The sequence below is a fragment of the Anoplopoma fimbria genome, chromosome 11 (assembly GCF_027596085.1).
Source record: "Anoplopoma fimbria isolate UVic2021 breed Golden Eagle Sablefish chromosome 11, Afim_UVic_2022, whole genome shotgun sequence".
Taxonomy (NCBI): domain Eukaryota; kingdom Metazoa; phylum Chordata; class Actinopteri; order Perciformes; family Anoplopomatidae; genus Anoplopoma; species Anoplopoma fimbria.
The window spans coordinates 17,930,063-17,941,348 of NC_072459.1; the positions used below are offsets into that span (position 1 = coordinate 17,930,063).

The following is an 11,286-nucleotide window of genomic DNA, read 5'->3' on the forward strand; positions in this document are numbered from 1 at the left end:
GTAGTAATCAAACATTTTAGCAGTTCATAGTATCTGCTCTTTAGAGCTTTTAGGCTATTGTCAGATGTCAGCTTAAAATGTACACCTGTCTAAAAAAACTAAACATTTGAAACTTCATAGCCACCTCACCACACTGCATTAACACAGATTTTCTCAGAGATAAGGCTGCAGTGCAGCAGGCATGTATGCGTGGCACTTCTTTTAGTCCATTTGTTTTTCACTGACCTACTGACTCAAATCCCCACTACCAGATGGTGAATGGTACAGAGCAGTAGGACTACATGCAACTGTGTTAGAGACAGGGCACAGTAAAGCAACATGATATGTGAACACTGTCATGAGTCTCTTTAACTCCCTCCACACTGTATACACTATTGCCTGGCTCTATTACAAAAAGCTACTGACACTCACTCTCTCAGATTCTCAGTCTTGTGCTTATGGAAGCAGGTTGTCCATTTCCTCTAAATCCCAACTCGTAATCCCCTGTGTCATATAGGAAACAAGCAAGCCTTCATGCAGAGTGATTTACTGTATGGGATGAGTCAGCTGGGGATTTATGCAGCTATGCATTTATCAGAGCTGTAGTTGTTGCTGTGCATCTCTGTGTTCCAACCCAAACGGTGCGGGCAAATGGCGGCCCACCTAAAGCCCGGGTATGCTCGAGGTTTCTTCCTGTTATAGGGAAAGGAAATGGTGGAATGTTGGATCTCTGAAAACTAAAAAGTACCGTATAGACCGTATAGAAAGACCAATTATTTTTGTCTTTGTTTAACTGGAGAAACTTCTGGCACACAGAATCAAATTCCAATTCATTGTTTGATGCACCTACTCAGTGCCTGTATCGGTAATTATTAAAAGACATTTACACTAGTGGAACGTTTGGATGTTGAGCAGAAGAGGCCCCAGAATGGAGCTTTGGGGTACTCCACACAACATTTTTGTACTCCTAGATACAGTATGTAATTACTGATCAACACAAAGTAGTCACTGTGGCAGAAAGTCTCACTCAGTTTCCAGTCTGTCTAGCAATATGTTGTGGTTGAACATGTCAAATACAGAACTGAGACACATTAATACCAAGACTCCACTGTGTACATTCATACATTAGCATGAACAGAGGGTCAAATCTTGACTGGCAAAGGTGGTGGTTTAGAGCTATTAAGCTGCTGAAAAATAGACTTTTTAATGATTTACCTTAAAAATGGGAGCTGTTTTTATTGGTCATTATTGAGGCATCTAGATTATTCTTTTTTTTAAAGTGGCTTAATATCTGCAGTTTCATGGGTTTTGGAGACAACCCCAGTATAGAAAAGTGATTATTTTCATTTCTGATGCCATGCAGTAAAAAACATCTTTGAAAAAGCCAGTAGGGGGTATATCAAAGCAGGAGGTACATTTCTGATGTTTCACAACTTCCTTCAAGGTTATATTGTTGATGGGATCATGTTCATTGAATTGGTTCTAAGTGGACGCCATACAGACCCTATACCTGCCCTGAGATAAGAGAAACCCAGAACAGATCGAAGTTACCAACAAAGTTAAGAGTCCGCTGAACCTGTTGATCCCTCTGATGACAGTTGGTCCATTAATAAACACTTTGCGAACGTCATTGGTCCCCAAATGTAAAGTACTTTAATTTTAGAGTGTTTGTTTATCATTTGAGGATTCTTTTTTTTATGCTACAGAACTTAGCACCTGGAATGCAGTATGTTCTAATTGTCTAAATGCTTATGTTTCTGATCCGTGTCCCACAAACAGAACTGTCTATTTAGATATTATTTTAATACCCTCACACTAACAGTGTTGTAGTCCTGGAGATTGGTCTTGGTGTCCAGACCAGTGTCAAGACCAAGGTCTTGGTCTCGTCTCAGAATCGACGCATCCCACCAAGAGGAGTCAGGATATTATTTCATGACTGGTCAAGACCACAGTTGTAGAGATATCACTAAACTGCCTTTGCCTATCTCTAATATTTTTTTGTATTACTGTGATTGATCAGAGAAAGAAATGATTCACCTCTGAAATGCCTTTTGATTATTGTATCGAGACATTTCTCATGATATACTGTGTGTGTGTGTGTGTGTGTGTGTGTGTGTGTGTGTGTGTGTGTGTGTGTGTGTGTGTGTGTGTGTGTGTGTGTGTGTGTGTGTGTGTGTGTGTGTGTGTGTGTGTGTGTGTGTGTGTGTGTGTGTGTGTGTGTGTGTGTCTCAGTCTCGATACACGTTGTTCTTGGTCATGACTTGGTCTCCTTTTAGGTGTTCTGGACTACAAGACTGCAGAGATCACATTTAATTCAATGTAGTTTGCAGACAAAAGCCGAACCTTTGTCAATAGCTAGTCGCTATTACCTACACATCTGTAAATAGCTGTCTAGCTATTAGCTTATGCAGTGCAGTGATACTTGGCCCAGACTCTCAAGTCAAGAAGATGTAGCAATCTGTGCTTACAGAGTGAGTCATCCAAGGAAAATAGGTTACCTGTGTGGTTCTTTAGCTCAACATGACTAAAGGCTTCATCTCTATTGTGCAGGATGGACGTTTGAGGCCTGGAGATCAGCTCATTGCTGTTAACAAGGAGTCCTTGATAGGTGTGACCCATGAAGAGGCCAAAAGCATGATGAACAAAGTCAAATTCAGGTGAGTGACATAAGTAACTTCTGTGATCTTAGTAGGGATTAGTCAGCTATACACACTGCCATTGTCTGCCCTCTTTCCTCTGCTTTTATGTTAGTCACTGTCCACATGATTAAGTCTTTGTATTTTAATGGATTGTGTCTCCAGCCAAGAGGGTGCTGTGGAAATAGCCTTCATACCAGGGAAAGGACTTTTTCCCAGCAGCACATCTCTCCACAATGGGGTCCAGCGAGCCGCAGGCAACAGCTACAACTCTGGACGCTTAAAAGTCCACATCAGATCACCAGAGGTCAGCTACGCTTTTTTTCAGGCATCAGAAACAAACCACAACATGTCAATGTTTTGGACATTCCATCAGTAGATTTCTGAGTTTGTCAGCCGTGGCCGTAGGCTTTATGTTTTCGGGTTGTTCGCCCGTCCGTCTCATTCTTGTGAACGCGGTATCTCAGAATTCTTGGGGGAATTTCTTCAAATTTTGCACAAATGTCCACTTTGACTTTGTTATGAACTGATTAGACTTTGGCGGACAAATGTCAAAGGTCATTGTGACCTCACAAGACACATCTTTGGCAATCACTCAAGAGTTCATATGCTCATGATGATAAAATCACACAAATCTGTAATTACATAAAAACGATAAAGTGATGACAATTTGGACAGGCATGGATTTGAACTGCAACATGACTGGTTTGCAGATGTAAACAATTGCAAGGCAGTTATTCTAGTTAAAACAAAAACAATTACGAAACAATTTTGGCATATTTCACAGTGAACCAAAAAATATTGGGCTTTTGTTTATAAAACACATCTTGGCTTCCATATAAACTGACAGCAGGATGGAATATAAAGAAGAAGTTGATTAGAGGGTTTTGAGAAAGCAGGTCTTGAGGCCGTGTTCTTTGTGGAAGCAGAAAAACTTTAAAAAAACAGATAATAGACTGACTAATGCATTTTGCATTCAAATGCTTTAACAAACTCTATGTAAAAACATGTTTTTTTTTATATAATGAATTGATCATTTCATTTTAAAATGGAATTTCAAAGAAAATGTTGTAATGGCTTTTAATATTGCAATTCTATTTTGAAATCTAATTTATCATTCAAATTTAAGTATTTTTTAAAAATTATTCTTGAAGTCTATAAATAAATAATTGAAATGCAAATTTACAATGTCAAAGTGTGAAGTGATTCTATGACACAATTCAGCCTCAACACTGATTCAATGTAATGCCTGGTGAATGAAAAGCACTTTCAGAGCCCTACCTTGAGAACCCAACGTCAGTGTTCATGAAGTCATCTTTTGTGTGTGATACATTTTTCTTTGTAGGCCTGTGCAGAGGAGCCAGCATCAGTGTCCTCACCTTCTCCTGACATCTGCCCACCAGATATTCATATTTCAGGTAAAACACTCTCTTTGTGTCTCTCGGTTTTTTCTTATTTATAATCTCAACTGCTCCTCTGCGTCTGCAGCTGATGCTGTGTTGGTTCACAGCGAAATTGAAAGTACTAAGAACAATTCCGAAATACATTTCGTAAGGTGACTCTTTTGACTTGAATCAAACAATATATCATCATGTGCCATTAAAGGTATACGTCACCCCCAAAATGACCATTAGTATATCAGTTATTTACCGCGTGTTACCTCGAATTCTTGGAGAAAATGTTGTTTTTCTCTCATATCTGCTTCATATTTTAAACAGAGAAAAGTCTTGATGAATTGAAGTACATGAGGGCTGCCTTTAACAAGAGCGAAACTATATTACATTACATTACATTACATTACAGTCATTTAGCAGACGCTTTTATCCAAAGCGACTTACAGGAAGTGTATTCAACATAGGTATTCAAGAGAACTACTAGTCACCAGAAGTCATAAGTGCATCTCCTTTCTTAAACAAGCATCTTAAAGCATAAGCCAGAGCAAAAGTATAGTGCAGAGGCAAATTACTACGAAAACAATAATTGCAACAGACTAATACGAATATAATAAGTGCTACAAACTACTACGAATAGGATAAGTGCAGTAAACAAATACGAATTCAATAAGTGCAGCGAACTGATATGAATACAGTAAGTGCAACAACTAATACGAATGCAATAAGTGCTACGAGGAAGACTCAGGGTAGTACTTCTTGAAGAGGTGAGTTTTCAGCCTGCGCCTAAAGATGGGCAGCGACTCTGCTGTCCTGACGTCAGTGGGGAGTTCATTCCACCACTGAGGGGCCAGGACAGAAAAAAGCTGTGACCGGGTGGATCGGCCGCAGGGACCTCTGAGCGACGGGGCAACCAGTCGCCCCGAGGCAGCAGAGCGAAGTGGTCGGGCGGGGGTGTAGGGCTTGACCAAGGCCTGGAGATAGGAAGGAGCTGTTCCTTTCACTGCCCTGTAGGCTAGCACCAGAGTCTTAAACTGGATGCGAGCTCTTACAGGGAGCCAGTGTAGAGAACGGAGAAGGGAAGTTGTGTGAAAGAACTTGGGGCGATTGAACACCAGACGTGCTGCATGTGGAATCATCAGTTTACAAACCCTCACACAACTGTTGCAGTATAATCCAAGTCTCATTTTTCCAGTCTTATGCTCACTACTTCACAAACACATGCATCTTCACTCAAAAACGACTTGTTAAAGCACTTCCACACAAACAGTTTCACAACTGTACAGGTGCATTACTCATACTTTCAAGGTTTTGTATCTACTTATCTGTATGTGTGTATCCAAGCCTGATATCTCTTAATCCTCTGTGCCATACAGCTCCTTAAAAAAAAACACCAATGAGCCTCTCTAGTATCATCAACACACACACTCTTTATTAAAATTTATTTGACTCAATTCACCATTCTGCTGCCACAAATACTCACCAGAGCACCCAATGAGTATTAATCCATCACTGAAAAATTGTCCCCAACAAATGCAATATTTCCTCTTCCGGTTTGACAAAACCTACAGTGGCCAGCTGTATCTATCTATGAGCGTTTTTTAAAGATGTACATGTATTCAGTAAGGAACCAATGGGCTTGGCGAGAGCCACAGACAGGTTGAGGAGGTAAGAAAGTATTAAGAGATAGACTTACACATTGTTGGGTTTGATTTTTTCATAGGGTTTGATGACAATAAGAGAAAATACACAATGATACATGTTTATTAAAACTAGGTGGAAACAATTGTATCAAATAACAGCACGTTGTCCCCACGTCACATCCCTGTAGGTCCCCACACATGTAGATAAACGTTTGTGATTGACCTGTCTGAATCCAGGACATATAATGGCATTGCGTTTATTAGCAACCGTTTAGGCAACAACATTGCAATTAGAAATCCCCAGACGATCGGTAGGCAGAGAGCTCCCATTGTTTTGCATCTTTGTCCTGATGATCACTGCTCTTGCTTTTAACCATAGCCATGACACCCATCACATTCCCTCCAGTTGTCATCCACCACTCTCACTATCTTCTTGTTTACTTGTGTTATTCAATTCAATATTTTCAATTCAAGGCTTTACAATCAGTACACATGCTACATTCACTGTCCCCGGACCCTCACATCAGTAAAGGAAAAACTTCCCCAAAAAATCTTTTGAACGGGAGAAAAAAGGAAGAAACCTCTTGGAGAGGAACAGAGGAGGAATCCCTCTCCCAGGATGGATAGAAGTGCAATAGATGTCATGTTTACACAATGAACAACAAGTTATATTGTTTAAAAAAGCAGGTATGCCAAAAATAACCTCTAAAGAACTATTAAACGCCTGCCAAATCGTAGCTGAGACTTTTAGTGGTTTGTCCTGGAAGTCCCTGAAATCTAAAACATATTAGATAAACCCATCTTATCCGAGAATGAAAACGGGGAACATTTACTCCCTCACAGAGATTGTGGATTAAGTGGAGAGGAGAGTTTGGGATTTAATAGAAACCACAGCACAGCAGGGGACCTCCAATCACACCGGAATGTTAGGGATCATGAAAAAGTACCCTCTTGATAATAGTGGTTGTAGGTCATTATTGTTCCATCCTTCCTCTTATCCTCAGTGAATCTGCATAGCAGCTGCTGTATAAAACACAAATGAAAATCTACCTCAAGCCTTAGCAGCTCAAAGATGATGATTAATCTGAATCTTTTTCTGATGCTCTCATTGGCTGTCGCATGCATGTATAACAGGTGTTTTGGTATTGTGTTTATAAGATCATGAATCCATGCTGATACAGTAGCAGCCTACAGAATGTTTGTGACATACATTTCGCATGACCTCTGCCTTCTGTAACATAATTTAATCTAACAGCACCATTACCTCAGTTGAGATATTGTTGATGAAATTAATTTTCACAAGTTTTTTGGAGGTCCAACCAGCACACATGGAACATATTTTGATGAAAAACTTAAAGACTGAAAATAATTTATAAGAGTCAGTTTCTAATTTAAGAGAAAGTGCTTGATGAGAAAATTTAAAGATCTCAAACAGACCAGCAGCTCCAGGGTTGAGGGTCGCCCATGGGTCCTAGCTTTAAGCCACTTGACAGCCTAGCCCAATCCTATTGGCCTGGATTATCCCAGTCAAGGTTATTTCTGAGGTGCTATGACCACTGAGCTTTCCTCCTGGCTCCTATTGGTTAAGCCAGTTGCAAGCCATGAAAGATGTCAGCAGTCTGTGGTGAGGTGAGCAGATACAAGTACTGGCGGGATGTCTTATTTTTGTATCAACTAGTGAAATTGACTCCTGACAATAATATATTTCTGTATGATTTCATTTTTGTTAACCATGGGAAGCAGGGGTGAAGGTGGGGGGCTGTACTTCAACTTAAGCCTCCTCACCCCACTGATACAACTGGGTCATACACACGTATACTTAAACATATGCACACTCATCTCCTTGAGTCAGCTGACCTCTCTGACCTCTCATCTCTTATCTCTCTTGCAGTTGCATGACCACAGGTCATAAAAGGCATACAATCCTGTAAGGGAGATAAACAGAATTGTGTAAAACCCTTTTTGCGCGCAACTATTATCACCTGGGGTCCTACTATATTTAATAATGATAACAGAGATCAAGTGTGAAACCAACATGTCTGTAATGTGTAAAGCCAAACCATTTAAAATGAACAAAAGTTACAATATTGTAACCCCAGTTCTATAAGGACAGGCCATTTATAATGTTTCTATGGGTGAACCCTCAAGGTTCAAAGTAACAACTTACAAAGGCTTGGCCCTCTACTGGACTCCATGACTAATTTTCTCCTCCCGAGCATGCATTCCCCCAAATGAAGAACGTGCAGCACCCCCAGTATATAAGGCAGCACACACCGCTCTCTGCCATCCTACAACCCCTTGGTAGAGGGCTCTGCCTGTGCCTATAGAACTAGGATTACAATATCAGAACCTTCTTAACCTTAACTCACACAGGCTCCGCCCCTCTACTGGACTCTATATTTAGGCCATGTCCACATTAACCAGTTTTCAAATTAAAACAGGGTTTTAAAACAAAAAACGATCTCCGTCCACACATGCGTTTCAGCATCGTTTTCGAAATGATTTGCGTCCAGATTTGCTCCCCTGAAAACGAATATCACATGACTATTCACGTACACTGGGCTTGCGCGTGCCGGTGTAAACAGGAAGTACATTGGTTGCTTGGTTACAGATAATATGATTACACTACTCTTGATACTCGTCGTGCTTGATACTTAAGAAGCTGTCTTGAATGAAAATGCCTTCAGGAAGGAGCGCTGCAGCTGCTCAAAGCAACCCCTCACCAAAGCCTTGAGCACCAATGGCAGTTCCCTCTGCGTGGAGGAGGGACACAACATAGGGTGCTGTCTCCTGACCCCCTGAAGGATCTGCTTCATTAGAGGATGACCGTAGACTGGTCTGTCGCCAAAACCCTCTTTGGAGGAAGAAATGGGTGCTGCATACACTTTAACAGTGTCATGGGACAGTCCTCTATCCACCAAACACTGCAGAAAAGGAGAGAACAGATCCAACTGCACAGGACAGGGGATCAATCCTCCGTCCTCACACCTGCATTGAAACCCTCACCACTTTGCCTTGTAACAGGCAATGATCTGTCAATCATCATGACCAGTCCAAGGGTGGTGCAAATCCTTTGGGTGGGACAAGGACGAGGGTAGTCAGTGAAATGAGTTCATAGCCCTAGCAACAGGGGGTGTGCAGACACACACACTCAGAGGAAAGGTTCCCATTGCTATAGTAAGCAGACACACAAATCTGGGACAGACAAACTCATCAAATTAATATTAGGCATTGGCTGTCTGCCCTCCCCTCTCCCATCTATATAATCATCCACCTTTCCTCCACTCCTCTCTTTTTAATCATCTGCTCTTCATCCCCCTACCCCTCCCACACACACACCTCCCCTATCACCACAACCACCCACTTCCACCAAATCCACAGAGAATATCTGTCCATCCACTCTGATATTACAGATTATGCAATGATATTCCCCCCTGTTGTTTACTAAGTGTTCTGTGGCCTCACATACTCTCTCTTCACCATGTTTAAGGGCCCGTAGCTCCTGGGTTGGTATCTCGTACAGATGTTGTGTTTTCTACACCAGAATGTTTTTTTCATACAAACTTCTAAATCTTGGTTACTGCTTTTCCCCCTTTGTCTTGGAGAAAACCAACTGTATATTTTAATGTTTCTTCTTCCTCTCCCTTTTTTCCACCTCTTCTTTCTTTTCCCTTTTCTCTAGGTTCAACCAGCCAGAGGTCACCAACGGGAGCCAAACCTAAGATAACACTGGACCCCTACATACGACTCAAATCAGACAAGTTAGACGTGGTGAGTCTTGCTGCTAAGTATATTTAATTTAGGCTGTGGGGCATGTTCTCCTTGTTTTAGCTTTATTTGCCTTCTCTGCTCATCCACTTGTCTTTGTGTCAGTGATGCATACCATGTGTTCATGCACTAGTAGGTCAGTTTGGTTTGACTAAGGAGTGCTCTTGGAGATATGCCAAATGAAAAAAATATGTGTTCGTGGTCACTATATTATATTATTACTTTTTATAAAGTAATGTTGCATATTCGGTTGCGGGAATGATTAATGAACTGTCAAGTGGATTGGAACAAATGTTCTGATATTACAAACTAAGGACTTTAGTTTCACAGAGCTATGGGAAGGATTAACTCTTTGTACTGGTCAACAGTGAACTGGGTGGTCTTGTTGTGTGAGTTATGAGTACTGCACCTGCTGCTCAGCTTTATGTGCATCACCGGCTGTCCCAGACAACTGACGGACATCTGTCCTCTTCTTTTATCTGGAGACAGATTCTTTCTTAACAATATACTGTTAAATGGCTACAACAGAGAATATTTAATGTGGTAATGATAAGTATGACAAGTGTACAAATACATCATTACAGTAAGATTACATTTTTATCATCACTGGATGACAAATCTACCTAATGAAATGAGATGCTGAGTATTTTCTTTTACACCTCAGATTTATGGAGCTGTATATTACTTTGTCTGGAAGCAGAAGGAGTTCAGTGGTGACCTGATAAAATTCAGTTAAACTGTGATATCAGGAGGTTCATGATGGCTGATTACCGGTTACTGTTTGTCATGCATGGATAACCTATCAATTATACAGTGGGTACGGAAAGTATTCAGATCCCAAAGAAAAACTGAAATATCACATGGTCATAAGTATTCAGACCCTTTGCTGTGACACTCATATTTAACTCACATGCTGTCCATTTCTTCTGATCCTCCTTGAGATGGTTCTACTCCTTCATTGGAGTCCAGCTGTGTTTAATTAAACTGATTGGACTTGATTAGGAAAGGCACACACCTGTCTATATAAGACCTTACAGCTCACAGTGCATGTCAGAACAAATGAGAATCATGAGGTCGAAGGAACTGCCCAAGGAGCTCAGAGACAGAATTGTGGCAAGGCACAGATCTGGCCAAGGTTACAAAATAATTTCTGCAGCACTCAAGGTTCCTAAGAGCACAGTGGCCTCCATAATCCTTAAATGGAAGAAGTATGGGATGACCAGAACTCTTCCTAGACCTGGCCGTCCAGCCAAACTGAGCAATCGTGGGAGAAGAGCCTTGGTGAGAGAGGTAAAGAAGAACCCAAAGATCACTGTGGCTGAGCTCCAGAGATGCAGTAGGGAGATGGGAGAAAGTTCCACAAAGTCAACTATCACTGCAGCCCTCCACCAGTCGGGGCTTTATGGCAGAGTGGCCCGACGGAAGCCTCTCCTCAGTGCAAGACATATGAAAGCCTGCATAGAGTTGGAACAAGTCTGTGACCATTCTTGACTGGCCCAGCCAGAGCCCTGACCTAAACCCAATTGAGCATCTCTGGAGAGACCTGAAAATGGCTGTCCACCAACGTTCACCATCCAACCTGACAGAACTGGAGAGGATCTGCAAGGAAGAATGGCAGAGGATCCCCAAATCCAGGTGTGAGAAACTTGTTGCATCATTCCCAAGAAGACTCATGGCTGTACTAGCTCAAAAGGGTGCTTCTACTCAATACTGAGCAAAGGGTCTGAATACTTATGACCATGTGATATTTCAGTTTTTCTTTTTTAATAAATTTGCAAAAATTTCTACATTTCTGTTTTTTTCTGTCAAGATGGGTTGCTGAGTGTACATTAATGCGAAAAAAATGAACTTTTTCGATTTTAGCAAATG

General features: G+C 41.2%; 1 protein-coding gene across 1 annotated transcript in view; it reads left to right on the top strand.

Annotated features, from left to right (window-relative positions):
• si:dkeyp-72e1.9 (syntaxin-binding protein 4) overlaps positions 1–9,420 on the top strand; it is a gene marked incomplete at its 3' end in the record, with an annotated part of 62,271 nt that extends 52,851 nt beyond the window's left edge. Inside the window, 4 exon segments of the mRNA XM_054607384.1 lie at positions 2,530–2,636; positions 2,781–2,922; positions 3,961–4,033; positions 9,332–9,420. Coding sequence (XP_054463359.1) covers positions 2,530–2,636; positions 2,781–2,922; positions 3,961–4,033; positions 9,332–9,420 — 411 coding nt within the window.
• Between the last annotated feature and the right edge of the window lie 1,866 nt (positions 9,421–11,286).